Consider the following 27,369-nt stretch of genomic DNA (forward strand, 5'->3'; position numbering starts at 1 on the left):
GTTCAAGTGATTCTCCTGCCCCAGCCTCCTGAGTAGCTGGTATAATATAATACACAATATAGTATATAATATACTAAGGAAAGTAACTCTACTTTCTAAATAATTAAGAGATTTTTAAAATAAAAATCATCCCTCACATTATGCTACTTGTAACAAAACAAGGAGAGGTTTCTTTCCTGAGCCCCCCTCCTTCTTCCTCCATTCCTGTCAGCTGTCCATGTGGTTCTATATGAAACACTGGTCTACAGAACATTTTCAAGTATATTTACTCTTTATTGCATTCCTTCATTTGCATTAAACAATATTTATATTTTTCAATATAGTTTTGGACAAAACACAAAGACATTAAGCTCATTTAACAAGAGACATAAGTTAACACAATGTGTGCTGCTTTCATGAGGAGGCAAGAGGCAAGATCTTAGAGGAATCCAGGATACTGGCCAACAGGAATCACAGGAGCTCACAATACAATCCACTTCTTTAAAAGCCACAAAATAAGCTAGGGAAGAAAACCCAAAACAAAGAAGATATAACATACAAGTCTCCAAGTAAAGTATATAAATAGCAAGATTTGGAGATGATTTGCTTTCTCACATGGGGACAAATGACAGAAGAGCCACACCCAAGTGCCACTGTGGCCACAAGCTTCATGGGTGGCATGTGGTGTAAGCACCTTAGGATGGCTTCTAATCGCTTGTCCTTGCATTTTAAGCAGCAATGGGAAGAGAGAGGCACGCTCCATGAGTCTCATCACCAAATATGACCTAATTAAATTCCTGCTAAGTCAGTCAGTGATAAGACAGGTCGCCCTCAAAAGGACTCAATGGGTGCTTCCTTTTGGAAGAAGTGTGTGGAGGGTAAAGGAAATGTGTTCAACGTGTTGGAATGGACAATAAAGCACTGAGGGAGAGGGCTAGAAAACGATGGATTTTTCTGGAGAATAGTGTTTTATTTAGACACTAGATAGTACAGATGAATTAAAATAAAGGATAAATTCTAAGTAAGTCATTAAGCTAAGGAAAAAGCAGTGATACTAATAAGCCTTAATATTATACTAAGGAATTGACCCACTTGGAGTTGGACACTAATTAGTGCCAAGAGGTTTGTAAATTACTTTAATAACTCCTTTCTGTTTGGGGCTGTATGCTTTTTCCATACCTGTTTTTCACATGTTTTTAACAACATCTACTAAGTGGTAATAATTAGCATATCTCTTACCACAGAGCAAATCAGTTATACTAAGGGGAAGTCACAACCAACACGGTAGTCATCTGACTTTCTATTAAGAAAGATCTTCTGACTGCAACTTGAAAACATCTCTGACAATGATTGAGAACAGCATTTTAGACATCCAATGCCTTGTTTCTTCAGGCAAAGAGAATAACCAGTCTTGTGGGAGACCTTTAACCAAATACCCAGTGACCTTTAGTGTTAGCTCAGGACAGCTGTCAGAGGATCTCTGGCCCACGCCTCAATTTACTAAGCCAGGTTTGGATGTAGAAAGTCTGCCTTCTAATCGGCTAATTGTTGTCATGCAACATTCATTACACTGACTGAGAGTTTTCAGGGGTGATGTGCTAGTAGAGAGCCTGAAACGTGTAGTGTCCACAAGTACTGGATGGTTCCCACACAGAGGGACTGAGCAAGAAGGAATCACTTTAGCCTGCATGGGAAGGTAAGCGCAGCATTCTAAACCAAATTTACACCTTCCACAAGACACTAAGCTATCTCAGTATGCATAAGGAAGGGGGTTTTATTGCACTAATCATGCAGAGTGAGCACGTGTTGAAGGTAGAGAACGTTCCACTTAGTCCAGTATCTTGAGTAAGACAGTGAAGATCCCAGGCCATCTTCACCTTGGTCACTTCCCTTGGTCACTGTGGGTTTCAAATAGTTCATTTTCAATCAAAATCAAGGGGGCTACTGCAAAAGAAATACCAAAACACAAAAAACCAGATGAGGGTCTGTAAAAAACTATCAAAAAAAAAAAAAGTCACTAAAAGCTTCTTAATGGTTATCCTACATTTCCCACTATGCATTTGCTATTAGATGAGCACTTCACAAAAGAAAATGGTCACATCTCCATGCATGTAAAAGCAGGTTCCGATAGATATGTACCATTAAGTTTTTCCTGCATTGTGACAAGGAAGTTTTGCGAAGCAGGACAGGGAGAGCAAACCAACAGTACAACCAACTTCCTTGCTTGGTCTCTCGGACCTACAACATAGCGAAGAATTCAAATAAATGGAAACAAACTTATCTAGGAAAGCAACTCTTACAATAGGCACAGGGATTTAACAGGGTGGTAAGTTTGGTTGATGGCCATTAAATGTTGTGTGTACTTACGCTCCTTCTTCTCTTAAGAGGGCCAAGAATTTTCTCACACGGTATTCAGGATCCATCTAAATACATCAGAAGAAATGAAGATGGGTTAATGGTACCTTCTAACAACTCTGCACTTGCTTCATGCCAAGGCAATGTTCGGTTTCACACTTCATCAATGCTCCACTAGGTCACTGAAGTGACCTAGATGTGACCAGGTAGGTGTTACCTGCTCCTTGACCAGCATTCTTACACAAAGCAGATCACATCATTTGGAGGAAGTGAATGGGGTTTTCCAGAACCACGTACACTGGGTTCCAAAAGACCCAAGTCCACTGGCCATCATAGGCATTTAGGCCAGGCGTGCCCTGTGCTGGTACCCGTGAAGCATCGCTGTGAGACTGGACAGGGCCATTCATCAGGGTTCAAATGACACCCAATTCATCTGTTGAAGGTATAAAAGTCTACTAAAGTCACAGCAAAGTAGAAGATACCAAGTTGAGGTTAATTCAACAACTAAAAAATAGCTTATTAACTCTACATAATCAACAATATAGCTTTTCTTAGCTTCAGTATCCGTCATATAGTTTCTTCTTTGTAGTAACAAAGTTGTGCTAAAACTAAAAAAATGAAGAGTACTGCTGATTCCTGAAATAATCTCTAGATGAATCTGGGTCTCCTGTCATGAGTCTAAGAAAAAATGGTGCAACTTTTGTTTCGGGTGCTTGGTTCAGGTGGTTATTACTAACCACCTATACTGGTTTTCATTTTCTATTCATATTTATACTAACTTGTTAAATATACTTTATTCTCGTAGGCCCACAGGAGATACGAAGTTATCTAGAAAACAATCATTAAAAACATCTTTAATTCCTGAAGATGAATTTTCATTGTAAGAAACACACCTAACTTTTAAAATATGTTTCAGAGCAGGAGTCTGTTTCCCAAGAGGGAACTCCCTGCCCTCCGGGAATAACTTTCAAATGCTCAGTGCAGCTGTGGGTAGATGTGCAATTGGACTCCCCATCCAACCACGGATTTTTTTCCTTTTTTTTTTTTTTTTTAAGATTTCTTCTATCTCAGAAAAACACTGAACAGAAGTTTCAAATGTATCAAAGGTAAGAGGTCAGACTACAAAGGACTAAGAAAAAGTGTGAATAGCTAACAAAAGAAACATTTTTCCTCTTTGGGAAGAGAATTACATATGAATCAATTGTCAAGTTCTTAAAAAAAAAAAAAAAAGGAACTGGCTGAAGCACAGTTGTAGTTGGTACTTGCAGTTCTTTGCCCATTAAATATATTTAATATATGTGAGCAACAACTTACTGACTTGCCTGTAGCTATGGAATTAAAAGTCAGGAGAAAGGGAGGAAAAAAGTAATCTAGATAAATGACTTTATTCCCTCAGGTGACATCCAGTCAGAGCAGATCCTCAGCTCTGTGCAAGTTTTAACAGAATCGCGTGTAGTGAACAGAGAGGTAACATGACTTATATTCTGCAAAACTACATGCCTCTTCACTTAGGCTCAGCCTCTCTAAGGCAGATCTAAAGAGAATTCACTCAGCTGCACGAAATCCATTTGACATGAAGGGGTTCAAACTCAGAGGCCTATGAAATGTCAGTCGCTGCAGATTAGGCCTGAGTGCCCCACTCTCACTCTCTACCCCACATGCATAAGAAGCATTAACTTGATCACTGACCTGCAGGCATCAAAGGAAGGGAAAGGGATGAGGGCTGGGGAAAAAAATCCACATAGTTTCTTCTATGCAATTATTGAAAAAAAAATTAAACTGAAACTTTAAAAAAAAAAAAAAGAGCTGACAATCTGACAGATTTATCTTTTTTTCAAGGAAAGAGCCAATACACCTGTATTTGCACCTTTACCAAGAATAAGTCTAAACAAAGTGGTTAGTCTGTAACTTTAATTTATGGTTCATAATGGAAAATAAATTAATTGACTTATAAATAGTCCATCTGAAAGCTTAGTAGATTAGATTAGATTTCTGAAAGCCACAAAAATTTTATTTTCAGATACATTTACCAGAAAAGATTAAAAAGCATTCACTTCATGTTTCCAATGTGTTATTGGTCTAAGAGCCTATTTCAGATGTAACTGAAACAGAAACTTCACCTCTGGCACTCACTGCCCATACTAGCAGAATGGCAGGACGATCAGTAAGTAACACATGATGCCTAGAATACAGTCACTCTGTCCACCTAGGACCAGAATGAATTTATAGTTATTCATCCAACAAAAGTTTACTGGCCGGGTGCAGTGGCTCACGCCTGTAATCCCAGCACTTTGGGAAGCTGAGGTGGGCAGATCACCTGAGGTCAGGAGATCAAGACCAGCTTGGCCAACATGGTGAAGCCCATCTCTACTAAAAATACAAAAAATTAGCTGGGCGTGATGATGGGCGCCTGTAATCCCAGCTACTCAGGAGGCTGAGGCAGGAGAATCCCTTGAACCCAGGAGGTGGAAGTTGCAGTGAGCCGAGATCACACCACTGCACTCAAGCCTGGGCAACAGAATGAGACTGTCTCAAAAGAAAAAAAAAAAAAGAAGTTACTGAGGGCCAGGCATGGTGGTGCATGCCTGTAATCCCAGCACTCTGGGAGGCTGAGGCAGATGGATCACTTGAGCTCAGGAGTTCAACACCAGCATGGGCAACATAGTGAACCACGTCTCTACAAAAAAATACGAAAATTAGTTGAGTATGGTAGCACATGCTGGTAGTCCCAGCTTGGGAGGCTGAGATAGGAGGATTGCTTGAGCCTGGGAGGTCAAAACTGCAGTAAGCCGTGATCATGGCACTGTATTCCAGCCTGGGAGACAGAGCGAGACACTGTCTCAGAATAATAATAATAATAATAATAATAATAATAGTAATAAAAGTTTACTAAGCACCCTCATATGTGTTGGCTCTGTTCCAGGGACTTTGGACTCAACAGTAAGAGCCAAGGTCTCTGAATTCATAGGGCTTGATAGGGAGATACTTATCAGCTAACTAGTATGTCAGATAAGGACAAGAAGATACAGGATGGGAATATGGAAGGGTGGAGTTCTAAAAAGAGGAAAGGTAAGTTGCCAGGAGATATGAGAAAGTCCCAAAGAAGTTTCATCTGTCTTTGCGCAGGCAGCAGCCTGGGGCTTAGTTTTCTTCATGATTCTGGATGCTTCAACTCTACAGTAGTTTGCATGAAATTTCTAGGAGCCCAGCCAGGGACAAATATACAGATCCCAGGTCTAGACTGCACAACTTAATTAACTTGTCCCTTAAAACAGTCTCCCAGACACCATTTGGTATATGTGCGGTCGCCTACTGACTTGAGGTGCAACACCATCCCTTCTCCATCAATATCAATAACCTGGCGAAGTGATCTTGGATAATTCACTGACAGCCTGTGGCACACACAGTATCCTCATCTCCAAAATGAGGGGGCAGCAGAATAATTGCTCTCTGAAGTCTTTTCTAGTTCTAAGATCTAGTGGCTCCCTAAATTAAAACTAACTTTATAATCTTTCCTTCCATTTTTGAATTTTAAGAAGTTGAAAAGTATTGATAAGTGGTCAATCTCAGAAGCAGGCTACCAAATTAAGTTTGGAAATAATATAAGAAAATCAAAACTTTAAAACCCTTGGCAAAGGAAATACTGGACCCTCTTGGTGTGTCCTGAAGCTTTGTTCTGTCTGAGTCATATGGAGAAGGAAGTCCCTTACCTGTAAGGACATCTCGATCAACATGAGTAACTTCTTGATTCCTATCCAGACCTTCTTCCCTTTGACTTGCTGAGAAATTGTGGTGCGTTCCTTATCCTTGAAGTTGCCCAAAAGCTACAAAAACAATAAACAATAATCAAAGCACTTTTACAGTGAACACATCAACACTGGTTAATTCTATTTACCTTTAAAAGAAGAGTGATAAGAATTACCTAACTGTTCAAGTTGATAGAATTGTCTTCTACTTTAAAATCCAGTCTGACCTTCCTAAACCCATTAGGTGCAATCATGAAAGTGAAAACTGGTATCCTAAACCCCATTTTCTTATGGACCTCCATATAACTTATATTTGCTGGGAAAAAAATAGCTCCAATCCATAATAAATATAAATTAAAAATTTTAACATTCTTTTCTAGGAACAATCTGTATGTGTCAAAGCACACTACCTTTAATTCTCTTACCTAGTTCCTGCACAAAACCTGCCTACATGGGTAACCTCAAACATTTATCATATAGATACGTTTCTATTTTGTTGGGGGCCTTGAGGACTTTAAGAAGCTTTACTGACTCTACCACTGCTGAACAAAATGAAGAACATTCTTTAAAAATGACTTTGTCATTTTCAAAAAATTAAGAAAACATTTCTATTTCTAAACTTGTTAATAAAGTTCCTTTTACTTCTGTAGTTTTTGACATTTCTAAGGCTTTAATCATCGTTCCAATTTATTAAATGCAAGGAAATGTGCTAAAAGCCATTATGAATGGTTAATTTTTCTATACAGTGATTACCTTACCCCCACACTGCCACCCATTCAAGTTTCTGGTCCAAGTAATCTATATACATCACTCATGCTGGATACAGAGCAATTAATTCGTGGCAGTTTGTAGCTGCCTACATTGAGGAATGGGAAATTAATTCACTGTCATGTATACTCATCTTTCTCCTCTAATTCCTGAAAACAACTGGAGGTACAGGTTGAGTATCCCTAATCCAAAAATCTGAAATCTAAAATGCTCCAAAATCGGAAACTTTTTGAGTGCCAACATGACATTCAAAGGAAATGCTCACTGAAGCATTTCAGATTTCCAGATTAGAGATGCTCAACCTAAATATAATGCAGTATTCCAAAATCTGAAAAAATCTGAAATCTGAAACACTTCTGGTCCTAGGCATTTTTTGTTGTTAGACAGAGTCTTGCTCTCTCGCCCAGACTGGAGTGCAGTGGCACAATCTTGGCTCACTGCAAGCTCCGCCTCCCAGGTTCAAGCAATTCTCCTGCTTCAGCCTCCTGAGTAGCTGGGACTACAGGCGCCCGCCACCATGCCCGGCTTATTTTTGTATTTTTAGTAGAGACAGGGTTTCACCATGTTGGCCAGGCTGGTCTCGAACTTCTGACCTCAAGTGATCCACCTGCCCTGGCCTCCCAAAGTGCTGGGATTACAGGCATGAGCCACCGTGCCTGGCCTAGTCCCAGGCATTTTGGATAAGGGATACACAACCTGTAATATCCCCGGGCCCCATGTTCTGGATTAGCATAAAAACGAAACACCAGGTATAATGTGGTACCACTTATTTCAGCCTCAATTCCTTTCTTATAAACAGTGTGCAATCCATTGACTCATTTTCACCTCCAAAGCTTCCAACAGCTGCTCTCCTGTGGCAATGTTGGGCACGTGGATGGTGGTGCTGAAAGCATTAAGCATTTCCATCTCCTGAAGGACATCTTTGCGGCTAGTGGTCCCAATGATAAGAAGCTTGCGGCCCTGATCATAGGGAGAAAATGTGTTAAAATGTACATAAGACTAATTAGGAAACTAGAGTAAGCTTGAACACAATTTGCAAAAGCCATTTATTTAATCTTGCAAATGCAAATGACTGGCAAAAGAGAAGAAAACAATTCAGGATTTTCCTGAAAATCCTGAAAAAAGGTACCAACATGATTCAGGAAGTGGCAACATGTGAACAGCTCCTTCTCATTCACATGAATAAAACAAGGGATTAGTAAATCAGGAAGATACACAAACCAAATGGAAAGATACTGACATGTACGTATGTAATTCCTTCCTTAGAGCCAACATGGCACATGTATGGTGGGAAATGGGGAAAAAAGATGAAATGAATAAAAAGTATGTGGCGCTGGCTTTACAAGGCTTTAGTACACTTTTCAGAAGGAACAGGGTAATAATAGTTTACATTTATGCAACACTGAACTGTAAAAGGCATGGGCTAAAGTGCTTTCCATAATTGTCACATTTAATATTTTTCATTTTTACTTTTAACCCTGAAATATTAAAAAAAAAAAAAAGTTTAAAAACTATGCCAGGCTTATGCTACCATTCTCAGTTCCCTTTCTTCAAAGGCAACCATTTTCAATTCTCTTAGCTTTTCTCCTTATATTTACTTCCTTATCTTTAAATAATAAGGTTACATTACTAGTTTTAGATTTCTGTTTTCAGCTTTATGTTTTTTTTTTTTTTTTTGAGATGGAGTCTCGCTCTGCTGCCCAGGCTGGAGTGCAGTGGTGCGATCTTGGCTCACTGCAAGCTCCGCCTCCCGGGTTCACGCCATTCTCCCGCCTCAGCCTCCCAAGTAGCTGGGACCACAGGCGCCCGCCACCACACCCAGCTAATTTTTTGTATTTTTTTTAGTAGAGATGGGGTTTCACCATGTTAGCCAGGATGGTCTCCATCTCCTGACCTCATGATCTGCCCACCTCGGCCTCCCAAAGTGCTGGGATTACAGGCGTGAGCCACCGTGCCTGGCCTGTTTTCAGCTTTAAATTCCTACCATAGAAGATGAGGATTTGTTATTAATTTTGCACTACCCCCCTCCCCCACCACATGCCCCTTTTTACATCCTTCCAATATAGTTATTTCAGTCTTTAGTTAAATCTATATTCAGTATTTATTATGTTTATACAAATGTGGTTTACAGTTAGGCCATGCAGAGTACTATTAAATTTTCCTTTCTTGGACAACATTTTGTTTTACTGGAGTTAATTGCCTTTTTCCCCTTCGCTTAGTTTACCAGGTGCTTACCACAAGTTTGTCTCTAAACACAATCACAAGTCTCCTTTCAGTATATTCAAACACATTACATAGTTTAAAGTTGTGTTCTTGAAGAAATTCCCCTCCAGGAGTCCTCTGTGTTCACAGTTCAATCTGAAGTGGTGACTCTCTAGGCCTGGGGCACTGCTGAAGTTCTGGAGCGTTCCTCTCTCCTCTGTTAGATTCCCTGTATCCTAGCCTTCCTTTTCCTCATCTATCCCCTTGTCTGTGCTGCATATACCCAAAAGCTTCCTGAGAAAGAGTGAGAGGGAGGTAAATTTTTTATTTTTTTTTGAGACGGAGTCTCGCTCTGTCGCCCAGGCTGGAGTGCAGTGGCCGGATCTCAGCTCACCGCAAGCTCCGCCTCCCGGGTTTACACCATTCTCCTGCCTCAGCCTCCCGAGTAGCTGGGACTCCAGGCGCCCGCCACCTCGCCCTGCTAGTTTTTTGTATTTTTTAGTAGAGAACGGGGTTTCACTGGGTTAGCCAGGATGGTTTCGATCTCCTGACCTCGTGATCCGCCCGTCTCGGCCTTCCAAAGTGCTGGGATTACAGGCTTGAGCCACTGCGCCCAGCCGGTAAAATTTTAAAGACCTTGCATGTCTGGAAATACCTTTATTCTAGCCTTAATATTGTATCCTTTGTCTTAATAGTTTGTCTAGTTGTAAAAAATAAGGTTAGAAGCTGGGTGCGCTGGCTCATGCCTGTGATTCCAATGCTGTGGGAGGCCGCGGCAGGTGATCACCTGAGGTCAGGAGTTTGAGACCAGCCTGACCAACATGGTGAAACCCCATCTCTACTAAAAATACAAAATTAGCTGTCCTGTAATCCCAGCTACTTGGGAGGCTGAGGTAGGAGAATGCTTGAACTCAAGAATCAGAGGTTGCAGTGAGCCGAGATCACACCATTGCACTCCAGCCTGGGCAACAAGAACGAAACTATCTCAAAAAATAAATAAATAAAAAGGTTAGAAATAATTTTTTTTTGCAATTTTGAAGGCACTGAAGGCTAAAAGACAAATGCTATCTGATCTTTGATCTTTTGTTTCTAACCTTTTTAATACAAAACTTTCAGAATCTTTTCTTCATCCCTATGTTCTGCAATTTGAAAACTACATATCCTAAGATGGTTCTTTCTATACTCATTTTGTTGGCACTAGATACCTTCTTTCTAAACTGGAAATTCCAATCATTTAATTCTAGGAAATATGTCTCCTGGAGACTTCCTCCCATTCATTTTCTCTGTATCACCCACTGGGAACCTCTTAGTTGGATATTGATCCTCTAGGACTAATCTTCTAATTTTCTTATTTTTTTACTCTTAGTTTTTATTTCTTTCTCTTTCTAATACTTTTCAGGTTAGTATCAACTTTGTCTTCCAACCTTTAAACTAACTTATTTTTCAGTTCTAAGAGCTCTTCTTGTTTTCTGAATGTTTTCTTTTTAAATTGCATCCTGTGCAATTAAAATACAATATCTTGTTTTAAATCTCTGAGGCCAGTGGCTCACACCTGTAATCCTAGCACTTTGGGAGGCCCAGATGGACAGATCGCTTGAGTCCAGGAATTTGAGACCTGTATGGGTAACATGGTGAAACCTCGTCTTGACAAAAATACCAAAATTAGCCAGGTGTGGTGGCAAATGCCTGTAGTCCCAGCTACTTGGGAGCCTGAGGTGAGAAGATTGCTTGAGCCCAGGAGGCTGAGGCTGGAGTGAGCCGAGATGGCACCACTGCACTCCTGCCTGGGTGACAAAGTGAGACTCCATCTCAAAAAACAAACCTGTGAATATTATAGAATGCAAAAATGATGTTTTCTTCTGTTCTTTGTTTTGTCTGTTTCCTATGACTTGCCCCCTTTTCCAATTTGTTTACAGGAGGCTTTCCTGAAAGTGTCTGGTGATTGCTGGATAGCTATTCATATTTAAGAGCTAAACTATGGGCCGGGCGCGGTGGCTCACACCTGTAATCCCAGCACTTCGGGAGGCCGAGGCGGGCAGATCACAAGGTCAGGAGATGGAGACCGTCCTGGCTAACAGGGTGAAACCCCGTCTCTACTAAAAATACAAAAAAAATTAGCCAGGCATGGTGGCAGGCGCCTATAGTCCCAGCTACTCGAGAGGCTGAGGCAGCAGAACGGCGTGAACCCAGTGAGCCAAGATCGTGCCACTGCACTCCGGCTTGGGCGACAGAGTGAGACTCTGTCTCAAAAAAAAAAAAAAAAAAAGAAAAAAAAAAAACGAGCTAAACTATGACTGGAAATTCTGTGTCCAGGAGCTTCACTATAGGATGATTAGGTAAGACTTGGCTGACTACTGGGGATCCCTCAAAGGTCAGTATGTGTACATTCTTCCCAGAGAAGAATCTTCCAGTCTCCTTCCCAAAGAGTATAAAGCCTCGTTGCCAGCATACTGGAGTCAACAGGGTAATGTTTCTGGGTATCTCGCCATTTAATAGGGAGAACTCCGCTTAATCCTCTTTTGCAGTATGGCATCTCTCCAGATCAGTCTCTCAATTAATGTTCATTATACTCACGAAAATGCAGTACTAGTACTATCCCCTTACTATCCCCATTTTACTGACGAAGCTATTGAGTCTCACAGATATAAGTCATTTGTGTTCAAGGTCAAATAACCAATACATGATGGAGCCAAGACTGGAAACCGGATCCAGACCCAAATCATATACTGCCTCTCTTTACAAAGAAAAACACATTACTAAAAAAGTTTACTTGGAAAATGGAAGAGGAATGAGTTTTAAACTTATGTCACTAGATTTATAATATACACTCAGTCCATAGATAAGTCTTCAGTAAAGACTAATCATTGAACTTATACACAGATCTTAGAAATTCAGAACATTAAAATAAATGTGCTATCGGGAAAAGATTTTAAGAAACCAAAACAATTTCAATTTGGGTTTGGTAAACATTATACCACTACTGTCAATAAGACACGTCAGCCTTTCTCAATGTTACTCATTGTTTTTATCCACCTGCTGTGCCAAGAATGGGCAATGTACCACCACAAGCCAATGCAGATCAAAGGAACAAAGCTGAGACCCTCTGGTACAATTAGCCATTAGCTTAACAGATGACTGTGCAAAGAATATGAGATAGAAGTACACCTGTGAGTATTCAGATTAAAGGGTAATCATTATTATTATTTGAGGAACCAAGTAGGCAAAAATCAAATGCTTATTATCAGACATTTACCAAGTTCCTAGATGAATATGCAACAGACCTTTCACAGAAAGACAGATACAAAAGAGATAATTATAATACAATATGGAGGCCGGGCGCGGTGGCTCAAGCCTGTAATCCCAGCACTTTGGGAGGCCGAGACGGGCGGATCACGAGGTCAGGAGATCGAGACCATCCTGGCTAACACGGTGAAACCCCGTCTCTACTAAAAAATACAAAAAACTAGCTGGGCGCAGTGGCGGGCGCCTGTAGTCCCAGCTACTCGGGAGGCTGAGGCAGGAGAATGGCGTGAACCTGGGAGGCGGAGCTTGCAGTGAGCTGAGATCCAGCCACTGCACTCCAGCCTGGGCGACAGAGCAAGACTCTGTCTCAAAAAAAAAAAAAAAAAAAAAAAAAAAAAAACAATATGGAAAGGTGGAGGTATTACACACAAGGATGTCAGGTAGAGGGAAGAAACACGTGGCAGAGAAAGCTTTTTCTGGAGGAGATGATACATGAGTTGAGTCTTAAGGAATGAGTAGGTTGATTAGGAAGATGAAGGGGAAGGACATTCTAAGACAGAGGAACAGAAATACGTAAGTCCAAGGGCAAAATAACAACAAAAGCTGGGGTGTTGCAGTAATTGCAATTGAGTAAAGACATATGTTTTTACTATAACAAAAAGTGGCGCTTTTATACTTATTTTTTTTAACACTAAATTCCAATTGCAAACTTGGGAACACAGTCCTAAAGACTAACAGATGCCAAAGGCCACACATGCCGATACCTCAGTATGATTAAAGGTAACTGTTACTTCTCTTTCTCCTTAGCTTTTTAATGTCCCATAGTCCATAATGCAAACTTCCTCATCTTGCTCCTCTCTCACAAAGGACAATGCTGGCCCTAGAAGAGTGGCACTGAGGAAGAAGCTTCTTACTCATTCCAGAAAGCCGGACTTTTAAAATCACTGCCAGTTTCCTCATGAGATGTTCTTACATTAACAGTGACTATGCTCTTCAAAGTGTTGAAAGATTGGGAAATGTACAGCAACTTATAATGGAGACGCTAATTTATGTTTTGCTTTTCTTCTTGTTTAACAAGACTCCAAACACTGCAAAGAGGTCATGACCCAGGCAAGTTCGGGTCTTGACTTGTAAAGCGTCATCTTTAAGAAAACCTTGAAAAACATTACCAAATTATTAAGTTGTGCCGGTCCATTTTGTGTATTAATTAGTGGTAATGCTCGTAAGGAAGCTTTATCATGAAAAACAGCTCCGAATGTATTAATGTGATAAATTGCAAGGGATTCATCTGAAGAGAAATGCTGCCAGCAGCATGAAATGGGGATGCAGCTTTAAAAATAAAAGTGGTGCTCATCCCAAGAGGGGACCTCCACCTTGCTAATGTGTGGCCACCAGCCTTAATGTCCACAGTGCCCAAACATGCCCCTTGACGGAAAGCAAAAAAAGCAGAGTGATAACCTATTTGGGAAAAAAGAAATTGCTCCCAGCATACTCTTTGCTGAGATTTGCTAGTCCTGATGCTACAAAGAAAGAGCCTAAGTAAAACGACTATCTGCCAATCGGATTATGATAAACATTGTTCCGAGGTTAAATAAGTATTAGTTAACTAATTCTTAGTACCATAAGCAGCAACTCAGGTGAAAACATTTCCATGAAAAAGGCAGGGCTCAGTCAGGTGTTGATCCTTCAAAAAAACACTTCTTTACATGATGAAGAATGAGAGAGTACTAAGCAGCATCTAAGCCTTTTGCCACACAAAGGACCAACCAGATAATCCACACCCTTTCACAGGTCTTGCCCATTGATTGGCCCCAATAAACTGATTTGTAACAAAAGTTCATGTGGAAGAAAGCTTTTTTTTTTCCTAAATAAAAATGCCACTAATATAATACTGCAGTGAAATGGAAGGGCTGATTTCAACCTATGAACAAAAGTAAAGTCAGTTATGCAGGAAAGAAAGGCCGTTCTTTCCATATCATTCAATGCTGAGCAAGTGTAATACACTCTTGGTAAGAAAAATTAACTGTAAAAAATTGAAAACCCTGAAATGGATTAAGAAGTGAGTTTAAAAGTGCAACTCAAAACTGCTATGTGCTGGGGGCATTGAACTTTATCTTCTGCTTATTAGAATCTGATGTTTTTGTAAATGAGAGTGAAATATTTCAGAATATTAAGCATTTGTAAATCTGATAAGTAAAAGATGAAATAGACATTAGCCAATTGGAGCATTAACAATAATTTACTCCTAGGTACTTAATAGAATTATGAGACTTGGTTTGTGCCTTCAAATAAATTACAATTTAGCTCGGAAAACCAAATAAATATTCAGGCAACACAACCAAGTAACACAGTCACAAATACAAACTAATCATGGCGGAGGGAACCCGGCGTATGGGGACAGTTTCCTGGGGTGGGGTTATCTAGGAAGGTTATCTGTGCAAAGATAATGACAACAAGGAGGCACTGGCAAGGCCCTTGAAAAGAAGGTCCTGAATGCACCTAAATCCTGTGTGCATGGTAGAAGCAGCTGAGCCAGAGCACCAAGGCTGAAAAGGAAGTTGTTTGCAGACACGGGGAGTGGACAACCAGTAAAAGGGACACTCAGGATGCTAACCTAAGGGAAATATTTAATATAAAAAGCAACAGGAAACCAGAAAGGTTCTTGAGGAGGAAGACCTGTGATGGAGAGGAGGGTCCTGGCAGCCACAGGCAGGAGGTCTACCTCTTAGGGGCCTGTGAGGAGCTGCTGCCCCAAGAACAGGCCAGTTGTAAGAGTGAGCATCTCCAGGGACCATGCTGTACCTTTTAACCAGTGTCTTATGCATATGATGTCCTTTTTAAGGCAAGCCCAGGGCTGGCAGAAAGCAAGGGTGAGGCAAGTCCCTGATGGACAGTAGCCTGGTGCAACAGAAGTACAGGCCCCATCACTCACAGCTGTGTGATTTGGGGTAGATTTTAACTTCTCAGCATCTGTCTCCTCCTCAACCATAAATATGGGATGAGAAAATTCTACCTACTTATGAGAATGGAGTGTGAGGTGGAAATTGCTGGGGCGGGGTCTCTGTCATCACAGGCCAGAAGGAAAAGAAGCAAGCATCTGAATAGGTGGTCTTCAGAGGAACCTGAAGAACAGTCCTCTGCCTGTGGTGTCAGGAATCCGCATGGTTAGGTCAGGTGGGTGAGGGGCGGGATGCCTGAAAATCCCTCTCTTCCAAACAACGAACACAGGGCACTGGCAGCAAATGACTCAGAGAGGCCAAGGTTGGCTCTGGGTTAGGGAAGATGAGAGCTCCCATCTTCAGCTTCACAAGGGTTACTGTGAGGCCCAGAAGAGGCCTGAAGCAAAAGGTCAGACACCCCCTCCGAAGGAGTCATGGCAGTGGGGTGACTCACGGAGAGTCAGAAGGACTCATGGCAGCGTGCGGCCTCAGGGAGAGGCAGCAACTTCTGAGGAGGAAGACAGCTCAGAGCCAAGAGTGAGAAGCTTTCCTGGTAGAGGTCCTTTGGTCTATCACTTAACCTGGCTTCATTCTTGAAATGGGAATAATTTTTCATATTTTCTTAGCTTGTATTATTCAACAGAAAACCTTAGAAAAATTCTACCTTGCCATAAGGCTTTTCTGCATTTATCTTCAAGCCTGAATTTTGTTTCTAGCCTGTCAACCCCCAGTGGTAGAAACCACGTATCATCCGTCTGTGCCCCTGCAGTACTCAGCATGGCGTACCTGGCACACAGAGAGGATTCCTCTGCCTGGAATGCACTTCCCTTCCATAGCCACACAGGCCTTTCCCTCCAAGTCAAGGACCTGCTTGAATGTCAGCTTTTCCACAGGCCAACTCAATCCCCATGTACCTCCATTTAAAACTGCAACTCCCCAACCCTTATCCTGCCCTTTCCCTCCTCCAGTTTGGATAACCTTTTACATACTATATACTTTATTCATTTACTATATTTACTGTATTTCTTGCTAGTTCTCCTTCATTAGGACAGGACTTAAGTCGGTTTGGCTTTACTGATGTTTCCAGCGCTAGCATAGTGCCTTGTACAAAGTGCAAAGTTAAACACGCATTGAATGAATGATAATCCCAGTATAGGTTTCAAGGGTAGCAGATCACTCCTTCGTTATTACTTTTTGCTCCTAGAGAAATGCACATTATATTAAGTATACAAAAGGAAAATAACTATCATTTCAGAGTCTATACCTCTGAGCCCCAAGTGTTGATAGCAACAAATTTTAAATAAAATAATCCAGAATGAATGGCATGTATGCTTTGTGCCAAAGGTTGGCTTATCTCTTTTAATCAATTGATTAGCTATTGACTGGATAATACAGACTTCTCTAGCAAAGGAAACATAAGATTCATTAGCTGCCATTAACCTCAACTAGTGAGATAACAAGTACTATTGGCCAGTGCAGTGGTTCATGCCTGTAATCTCAACACTTTGGGAGGCTGAGGCGGGTGGATCACGAGGTCAGGAGTTCGAGAACAGTCTGACCAACATGGTGAAACCCTGTCTCTACTAAAAATACAAAACTTAGCCAGGCGTGGTGGCACATGCCTGTAATCCCAGCTACTCAGGAGGCTGAGGCAGAAGAATCGCTTGAACCTTGGCAGGCGGAGGTTGCAGTGAGCCAAGATGGCACCACTGCACTCCAGCCTGGGCAACAAGAGCAAAACTCCATCTCAAAACAGTAACAACAACAAAAACCAAGTACTATTAACATCTCCTACAACTCTTGGTTTCCCCAAACCAAGGGAAAAGATCGACTACCATTAAAAGCAATCAGGGACAGTGAAGGGAGAGGAATGGGGCCTCTTTGCATGCATTTCTGATTTCTCTTGTTCAAATGTCTGTAACTTTTTTTTTTTTTTTTTTTTTTTGCAGTGAAATGTTTAAGCTGAATACCAAAGGAAGGATGTTTCAAATAAATCATGCCACGACTAGGCAGACTATACTTAAACTCTCCATTAGATTTTACCCTGAAGCAAATTCTTAGTCTACTTCTTTGTAACCATCCTCATGGTGCTCCAAGCAGGACAGAAGACAACAAGAGGGGGAATTCATGATACAGATTGAATATGAAACGAGAAACTCAACCCTTAATAATTTAAAACACTATAGGCAAAAGTAGACTTTATGATATTAAAGAATATTTAATTCCAATTTATGAAAAAGACACTGAATCATCAGATTTTACATTGGGAGCAGCTCTTAAAGACTACATCATTCCTCCAAACCCCCTCATTCTCTGTCTCATTTTGCAGATGAGAAACCTGGGGTGAGAGGTAAAGTGATCTGTCTGAGGCTCTCATGTCCAGTGAGGGAGCTGAAACTACAGTTCAGGCCTCATTGCTATTTTCACTATGCTTTGCTGTCTACTGTTTTTATTTGTGTAATTTTAAACTAGATTTGGGGTCCACTCTTGCCCTTGCCCCTCCAAGCCCCATATCAGCAATGGTTGATCTCTTAATTTGAGTTAAGGAGATTACCTAGAAATAATGACCTCTGTGCTCTTAGAAGAAAAGGTTAAATAAATTAAGAAGATACTGAGGTGGGCAGATCACCTATGGTCAGGAGTTCAAGACCAGCCTGGTAAAACGCCATCTCTACTAAAAATACAAAAATTAGCTAGGCGTGGTGGTGCATGCCTGTAATCCCAGCTACTTGTGGGGCTGAGGTAGGAGAATCACTTGAGTCCGGGAGGCAGAGGTTGCAGTGAGCCGAGATCATGCCACTGTACTCCAGCCCAGGCAACAAGAGCAAAACTTGGTGTCAAAAGAAAAAAAAAAAAGATAAAGTTGCACCGACCATGCCACAGTATTCTTAACACCATAAAGGAAGGGTTCTGGCCAGGGGTGATGGCTCACATCTGTAATCCCAGCACTTTGGGAGGCCAAGGCAGGCGGATCACGAGGTCAGGAGATCGAGACCATCCTGGCTAACACAGTGAAACCCTGTCTCTACTAAAAAAATACAAAAAAAATTAGCCGGGCATGGTGGTGGGTGCCTGTAATCCCAGCTACTCGGGAGACTGAGGCAGGAGAATGGCGTGAACCCGGGAAGCGGAGCTTGCAGTAAACCGAGACTGCGCCACTGCACTCCAGCCTGGGTGACAGAGCGAGACTCTGTCTCAAAAAAAAAAAAAAAAAATCAGCAAATCCAAACTCCCCACTTTTGTATCCACAGATTTTCCCTACCTGTCTGAGCTTTTAGCTTGATACACCCTAAATTGACCCCCGTGTTCTAAATTAGGTCAATATTCTCCTTTCTAACTTAATTTCTACCTCTGTGATTTTTATCCATAGCATTTCTGTTTATTAAAATGCTTTTCCCAGTTTTCTGCCAATTTGCAATTATCTCATGTTCACAATGTTTCAAAATTTGCCTTCTCACCATACTCTGCCCTCATTTAACTCTACAGAGCCCACTTTGCTCCTTTAGGCCCCAACTTTCCAGAACATGAATTCACTATGTCCAATAATAATGCCTTACTTATCTGGAGGCCAATCTGCTAAACAATTTCAACTATCCAGAGCACAGCCAAGAACCAGAAATAAGAAAAATCCTCTCACTCCTAGGACTGAAAAAACAATGTGAGGTTCAAGTAACTTTAAAACTCATAGGCAAGGACAACTTACCCACTAGGCACAGCGCCCAGGGCCTATGAAACTTTGAGGAACCCATGAAAGTATTATTCTAATTTCTTTTAAAATCAGGCCAGGCCTGTAATCCCAGCACTTTGGGAGGCCGAGGAGGGTGGATCACTTGAGGCCAGGAGCTTGAGACCAGTCTGGCCAATATGGTGAAACTTCATCTCTACTAAAAATACAAAAAATTATCTGGGTGTGGTGGTGCGTGCCTGTAGTCCCAGCTATTTGGGAGGCTGAGGCACAAGAATTGCTTGAACCCGGGAGGCAGAGGTTGCAGTCAGCTGAGATCGCACCACTGTACTCCAGGAAAAAAAAAATCAGAAAAAAAGAACTTTTTGGTGGAAGACAATATTAATAAGAGTAATATATTCAGCTTTGTACCAAGAGATGGAAAATGTCATTTTTTTTTTTCAGGAGAGGAAGGCACCCACAGGAGTCAAAATGGGGCCTTGCTCTTTGGAAGGCCTCTCCAGCTCACTGCAGCCCAGTTTTATGTTTTTGTGTTTTTTCGAGACAAAGTTTCACTCTGTTTGCCAGGCTGGAGTGCAGTGGCACGATCTCCACTCACTGCAGCCTCAACCTCCTGGACTCAGGTGATTCTCTCACTTCAGTCTCCCAAGCAGTTGGGGATTACAGGTGTGCACCATCACGCCTAGCTAATTTTTTTTTTTTTTTTTTGAGACAGAGTCTTGCTCTATCGCCTAGGCTGGAGTGCAGTGGTGCGATCTCGGCTCACTGCAACCTCCAACTCCAGGTTCAAGAGATTCTCCTGCCTCAGCCTCCTGAGTAGCTGGGACTACAGATGCCTGTCACCATGCCTGGCTAATTTTTGTATTTTTAGTAGAGGCGGGGTTTCACCATATTGGCCAACTGGTCTCGAACTCCTGACCTTGAATGATCTACCCATCTTGGCCCCCCAAAGTGCTGGGATTACAGGCGTGAGCCACCATGCCCGGTCTTTTTTGTATTTTCAGTAGAGACGGGGTTTCGCCGTATTGCCCAGGCTGGTCTAGAAGTCCTGGACTCAAGCGATCCTCCTGCCTTGGCCTCCCGAAGTGCTGGGATCATAGGCATGAGCCACTGTGCCCGACCACAGCCTAGTTCTCTTACTGTATGAACAGCTCATGAATCCTGGTGGTTGCCTGCCTTAATTTATAGCAGATGAAAGCAGCAAACTGGAAAAAGGAGTCATCAGAGGCAGGCCAGCTGACACAATTCACTTGGATCCTGCAAGTAACAGCTGATAGCAAAACCACTAAAAAAAGAAAAGGTACACAAAACTCAACTAACAGGGCACACTATAGCTACCTAACAGGCACCAGGACAGAGTCCTGTATATTCCAACAGTTCCTGCTGAGTCCCACTCATGAAAATACTGACCCACCAATTATGGTTTGTTATGATGGTCCTTATTCATTAACATAGCATTTATTATACTTTGCTTCAGACACTAAGAATGTACATAGCAATTTCTTTCCTCTTAAAAAAGGCTAAAGTATAACAATTGATATTTAAAGAGGTTAAGCTTCAGTCATTTAGAAAAAATGAAGCCTATAATTTCTTATGAATTCCTATTCTTCCCTCCAGTGAAACTACGCCATATGAAGCCTAAGATAAGTACACAGAACATATCCTCAAATTCTCAAGTATCATTTTGTACGTTAATTAAAAAAATTTAGGCTGGGTGTGGTGGCTCACACCTGTAATTCCAGCACTCTGGGAAGCTGAGGTGGGTGGACTGCTTGAGCCTAGGAGTTTGAGACCAGCCTGGGCAACATGGCAAAACCCTGTCTATACAAAAAATACAAAGATTAGCCGGGGTGGTGATGCACCTGTTGTCCCAGCTACACCAGGGGCTGAGGTGGGAGGATCAATTGAGCCCAGGAGGTAAAGGCTGTAGTGATTGAGACTGCGTCACTGCACTCCACCCTGGGCAACAAAGCAAGACCCTGTCTCTAATAATAATAATAACAATAATAATATGCTAATTTTGGCATAGGTAAATCCTTCACCTTCTCTCTCCATTGCTGCAGCACTCGAATTCCTTAGCATGGCACAATGGCCCTGACTAAATCTCCCTTTTACTCATCTTTCAAGACCAGGATCAAGAACTACTATTTGTGAATGATTTGCACATCTTCTCAGATAAAATGGACCACACTTTCCTTTATGTTCTACTGGAACCATGTAACATATAAAACCTAACTACATGCATCATGTTTTCACATCTTTCTCCCACACTGGATTGTGACAGGGACACCAGTTAGCTTCTGCATGGGTCAGAAACACAAACACACACACACACACACACACACCCCTAGGTGAATAAATTAGAAAAAAGCAATCATCTGGGTGAGTGTGGCCACCCTTGCTTCCTTCCCCAAGCCCCAGCACCTTGTATGAGCTAAAGGCACCCCCTTCCTCTTGTTCAGGACTAGGTTTGCTAGAGAAAGCCCTCAGTGTAAGTCTGACCAAAATATGGGATATGCTGATGCTAAAATATTATGTGATTTTTTCTGAAATTTAAATTTAACTGAGTATCCTATATTCCTATCTGCTAAATCTGGTAACCTTACTCAGGGCAGATTCAGTCCCAAAACAGGGTGGATTCCTTGGGGGCAGCATGTGGGCTGGATGTTAACCTTCATTTGCTACTTGACCTGTGCCCACCTTGTGCATAAACTTCACAATTGAACAGTGTTCTTGGACTATGAGCTGTCTAAGGGCAGGTACAATGTCTTATTCATCTTTTTATCTCTATACTGAGAAGGATTTCTTAAATGTACATCCTAATAAAAGCAGATGTTCCTTAAAGAAATGTTTTAAACTTTTATGTCAAAAGAAATATTTTTGGTGAAAAAGAAACTTCCGTTCTCCTTTCAATGAAGCCTAAGACAACGTCACCATTTATCTTGGTCAACTTTAGTCACATTGGCATTCAACCATCGTAAGTTCAGATGGGGAGCATGGCACTGAGCCTAGTGCCAGGTGGGCTTCCCAGGGCAACTGTGAGAGTTAGGAGGCACTTGCACACTTTTACTCCAAAACCCACAGCATATTTCATATAGTCAATTAAATCTTAAGTCATAAAAAGAACAAGGTTAAAAATATATTATACATAGATGAGCTTAGATATAAAGGTAGTCTCATTTAACTCTAGTGGTTAAAAGCAAATTAGTACCAAAGAAATGGAATTAAGGAATTTTGACAGTTATACTGCTAAGTTAAAAATAATTGTATACATATTTTTTTATTTTTTCCTGATTGTCAAAGTAATATATGCTTCTTATAGAAAATCTGTAAAGCACAGGAAACAATAAAGCAAAATAAAAAAGAAATCACCTATAATCCTACCATCCAAGATCAACAGGGTGAGGGCCAGGGCTTCTGGCCATTGTGAGAGCCCCAAGGACACAGGAAATCTCCAAAGATCTGCATTCTTGTTTCTGGGACAGAAAGGTAGGAAAGAAACGGTGAAGTACCACTTTGTTGCACCATGAGTTAAGGGAAAAGGGGAACTGTGGCCACAAGCAACAGGTGGTGGCAGGGAAAGGAAGCAGGTGGGCCAGTCCCTGGAGGCTGAGGACAAGTGTAACATGGTGGTGGCCTAATGATCTTGGCAATTCCTGTCTCCACTTCCTACTTCTTTTTACAACAGGAATCCCTAATCCCCAGACCAGAGTATTTGTCTTAGATTGTAGGAAGTTTCTAAATTTCAGTGAACAAGAGGTGGGGAAGCAGGTTTCTTTTCCTAGTACTGCAAATGAGGGAAGCTGGGTTCGGGCATTCCAAAGTGGGAGCTCTGAACTCATTTCCTATAGTAACTTCCTCTATATAGCAGTTATTATACATTCTTCAGTTTTCCTATCTTACAAACTGAAAAGGTTCTGTGGACTATCCAAAGGAAATTCTTTTTTTTTTTTTGAGATAGAGTCTCACTCCATCCACTCAGGCTAGAGTGCAGTGGTACAATCTCAGCTCACTGCAAACTCTGTCTCCTGGGTTCAAGCAATTCTCCTGCCTTAGCTTCCCGAGTAGCTGGGATTACAGGTGCACACCACCACACCCAGCTAATTTTTGTATTTTTAGTAGAGATGGGGTTTCACTATGTTGGCCAGGCTGGTTTCGAACTCCTGACCTCAAATGATCCACCCGTCTCAGCCGCCCAAAGTTCTGGGATTACAGGCATAAGCCACTGCACCTGGACAGCTCATGTAGTACACTAGTTTACAAAGGGCTTCACTGTACGTTATCTTAGTCGACCCTCAACAGAGTAGTTAACACAGGAGGAATTATCTCTATTTTACAGATGAAGAAATAGACACCAAGAAATTAAGGGATGTTCAAGGCTATAAAGCCAGATGATATATGAGCTAAGGCTTAGGTTTTGTTTTTTTTTTAAACCTCAAGTTCAATACAAAGAGTAAGTTCTACAGAAAGGGTGCTCTTAACTACAGTCATAGCACCCATGGAATACTACAATGCTATAATCCACACCTTTCAAAGCTAATGGAATGCCACAGTAACTTATTTAAGGCAATGGAGCTGGAAGAATACATTCTAGCAATGAAAAAATATTTCGTCTCAACACTATTAGCATTTTTCTGATGATTAAAATTTAAATATTTAAATTTGAGTTATCAGAAAATGGCATATATAATTTATTCTGGTATCAATATCTGCTATAGATGTGCTCTACCAAAACCAAAACAAAACCCTATTTTGAAAATTTGATTTTGTTCAGCAGATATCTGTAGCAAAGTTTTATAAAAGAATTTATTTCACTGTTTTTTGTTGTTGTTTGGTTTTTAGAGATAGAGTCTTGCTCTATCACCCAGGCTAGAGTGTGGTGGTGGGAATCAGCTTACTGCAGTCTTGAACTCATGGGCTCAAGTGATCCTCCTGCCTCAGCCTCCTGAATAGCTGGGTCTACAGATGCTCACCACCACATTCGACTAACTTTTTTTTTTTTTTGTAAGGACTGGGTCTCACTATGTTGCCTAGGCTGGTCTTGAACTCCTGGCCTTAAGCAATCTTCCTGTCTTGGCCTCCCAAAGTGTTAGGATTACAGGCATGAGCCACAATGTTTGGCCTATTTCATTGTTTTTGAAACATCTGAAATTAATCTACATATATATATACTCTATGTATATATATTTTCTTTAATACCATATATCTGTGTAGTCCACAGGTTTACAAAGGGCTTCACTAGGCATCATCTTAGTTGATCACTATACATTCACTATACATTATCTTTCTGTCCAGAAAACAAGAACACACATCTTTGGAGATTTCCTTTTGTCCTCAGAGATATGTATATATACACACATACATGTTCAATTTATATAGGACTTTCCAAGAAAATCTACTATACTAAGCAAAGTATACCTAAAGAGAATATTACAAATATAGTAGCCATCTAATATCAGTGACTTAATAAGCAGGCCACTAAGCTGTCAATCGTCATAGTTTTCTCTTTTTTTAAAAAAAAATAAAAGAAATGAAGCCCAATGTAAAAGTCACCACATCAGTGGATTAAAATTAATGTGTCTGGCAAAATGACTAAGCCTCTTTCCTAAAGTGGTTATATATCTTACTGAGTCATATCATAGTCATTAGCCAGAGTTAATTTCGAACAAATAGATGGAGAGATACTCATGTTTAGGCCTGCATGATGTGGAGTCTCTTCCATTTTCTGCTTATTTCATTAAAGCAACCCAAAGCCTGAAGAGCTGCTTAATATTATCAAGATACCAAGACGTCCTAATAACCATACCTGAAGTAAGACTGCTAAGATGTCATGTAAGGACTACATGAAAAGCAATGTTGTCTAGAGACTGCTGATGTTAAAAACAAAACTCATGCAGAAACAAGTGTGTCTGCCCAAGTCCCCATCCCGAGAATGCTGACAGTTTCTTGTTGGTTCATACCTTAGGTCCTCCAAGCTTTAAGCTGTATTTCTCTTACTAGGTAATATTCCTAGGTGTCAGAGGAGCGAGGAAGTTACTATTCTCAACAACATCATAAAATTTAGACAAAACACTAATAACTGTTAGGTCTGAGTTCTACTTCGGTAATACTGCTATGAAGTTAGAGTGGTTAATTCTTTTTTTGTAAAAGTTTAACATTTCCAAAGAGTTTTCCAATTGTTGAGCTTCAAATGAGTTATACGAGGACTAAGATATCAACTCCTGCCAGCTGTTGGGAGGGCTAGACCCTTGGCCAGTTGTGAGTGGCCTCATCCACTTACCCAAGTGTATCATCAAATGTTATCCTTTCGTGTGCACCATGATCTAAACAGGTTGGGAAGCACTGAACTGAGGAAGGATTGTTCCTCCATAAATTACAAGGTTACCCTGTTACATACAGATGAGGTTTTCCAGTTTGATGCACAAAAGTGTCAAACTCAGCATTAAACAGTGAGGTTAATGGGCTTAACTACTCTCACACTTGTTGAGGAAACTGGGAAATCATGTCATTTTACAGCCCAAGGAGCTCCTTTTCAGACACTTTGTCTCCCAAAAAGAAAAAAAAGGTGGCAGAAGAGATCTATGAGGAAAATAATCAAGCCACTGGTGCTGCAGGCTGCAGGAAGTTACCTGGCCTTACCACTCACTACTGCTTCCTCCTTGACATTAAGACCAAGGCTTTCATCCTCCTGATCTTGAAAAGCACATTCCCCTCAACTTCCATAAATCTGCAAAACTTGAAAAGAGCCCCAGTATCATCAAGTAAAAGAGATGGCGTTAGGAATCTCACTGGAAGGAGGGGTGTCTTCAAGCCTCTCACTGCTAAGCCGGACATTTCCTAACACTGGACAAATTGTACGTCCAGCTCAGGGAGGGTGAACTGCAGTGGTCTTTTACCCTCCAAGCCAATTGTTAGCTTTTCACAGGAATCAGCAGGGAAGCACATGTGAAACCTCTGTGTGACGGTGAGCACCCCCATGCCTTGTGTGACTCTGCATGTAGATGAAGCAGGCTGGGAGCTTTCTTAGCTGCTGCTGCTGAGTTCTCAGAGAAGCCCTTTTCTCCGGCTTGGCTCCCTGCTGGGACAGCCCTTTTCAATTTTTCTATCCCCTCTCGATCTCTTCTCCTGCAGAACACAGGGAAACTTGATTGAAATAAAGACCTAGGGAACATGTTTTATTTTCTCCTGTTCAATCCATTTTAGAAAAGCTTTTAATTGGTTTTAAAAAGATGCTAAACAAAATGTGATGATGTTTTTCAGTCTTCACGAACTACAGATACCACTTTTTATACTTTCAGAGGGCTAATAAATCAATCATGAAATTAACTCTGCAGCTAAATTTAAAGCAAATCCACTAAATACCAGGTTCATTAAAAATCTATGCATATACTTAGAAAAATTTAAAATTCAAACAAAATTATCCTAGTAACTGAAATCTGACTTGAATTTTTAGTTCTACACTGAAAATCCAAGACCAAGGCAATCACAAAGGGAAAAAAGGAGGGCTTGGGAACCAGTTTTAATAAGCCAATTTACAAGAAGGAAGGGGTGGTGGGGGAGGGGAAGAAGGAGAAAAGAGAATATCTGGATACATAACAACATAGTGCCCCTGAAGGGATTCTTTTATTTGAGTGTGTGCACACATGCACACACAATTTTTCTGTGTGAAAGCTGGAAATTCAACAAATGCAAAATTGAGGATTCAGTGACTGATATGATTACTGTATTGTGTGTTAATTCCTCCTTTTAAAGAAAAATGCTCACAACTTCTGTTTTCTTACCAGTAATATTTTTCTACCACTCTAAGCATTTCTACAATATTTAGCTGAATATACCTTTAATATTTAACTAAAACATCTGAAAAACCTATATGCTAATAGTTTGATAAAGTGAATCCTTCCACTTTACAATGACTAATATTCTTGACACTTGGATCAGCCTGAAAATTTCTTCTTATTTTCTTGAGAGAATACAAACATTTTAAAAAGCAAGGTGGTATGACAAAGCACATTTTTATTTTGTTAAATATATACCAACTAGAAATACTACAAATATTAATTTATCCTGCCACTGATTCATGTATACTGCAGGTAATCTGGCAGTCCAGGTCAGAGTCACCAAATTCTGATTAATGACCAGATGGTGTTCCCTTCAGAGAGAACCCCTGCCATTTCCAATCACTAAGGCAACCACATCTCTTACTTCTTACATATTTCTATATTCTTCCTCTTCAGTCCTCAGATACATTCATTCCATGTTCTTTTTAAATGATCCAATTCTTCTTTCTCCCAAGCTGGGCCATGTACCTTGGATGCTCACCCCTCACTTCTTTTTTTTTTTTTTTTTTTTTTTTTGAGACAGAGTCTCACTCTGTCGCCCGGGCTGGAGTGCAGTGGCCGGATCTCAGCTCACTGCAAGCTCCTCCTCCCGGGTTTACGCCATTCTCCTGCCT

General features: G+C 41.0%; 1 protein-coding gene across 2 annotated transcripts in view; it reads right to left on the minus strand.

Annotated features, from left to right (window-relative positions):
• Positions 1 to 243: 243 nt before the first annotated feature.
• NSF (N-ethylmaleimide sensitive factor, vesicle fusing ATPase) overlaps positions 244 to 27,369 on the minus strand; it is a 166,940-nt gene continuing 139,814 nt past the window's right edge. The window contains exons 18-22 of one of the 2 annotated variants that reach the window (XM_030923020.1): positions 7,674 to 7,808; positions 6,045 to 6,158; positions 2,347 to 2,402; positions 1,857 to 1,923; positions 244 to 499 (exon numbers count right to left, since the gene is read on the minus strand). In XM_030923020.1, the coding sequence (XP_030778880.1) occupies positions 1,902 to 1,923; positions 2,347 to 2,402; positions 6,045 to 6,158; positions 7,674 to 7,808 (327 nt within the window). In that variant the 3' untranslated portion in view covers positions 244 to 499; positions 1,857 to 1,901. Of the gene's footprint in view, positions 1,924 to 2,346; positions 2,403 to 6,044; positions 6,159 to 7,673; positions 7,809 to 27,369 lie in introns of both variants that reach the window. The other variant, XM_010389038.2, reaches the window with a different exon arrangement.

Source organism: Rhinopithecus roxellana, chromosome 19 (assembly GCF_007565055.1).
Source record: "Rhinopithecus roxellana isolate Shanxi Qingling chromosome 19, ASM756505v1, whole genome shotgun sequence".
NCBI classification, from domain to species: Eukaryota; Metazoa; Chordata; class Mammalia; order Primates; family Cercopithecidae; genus Rhinopithecus; species Rhinopithecus roxellana.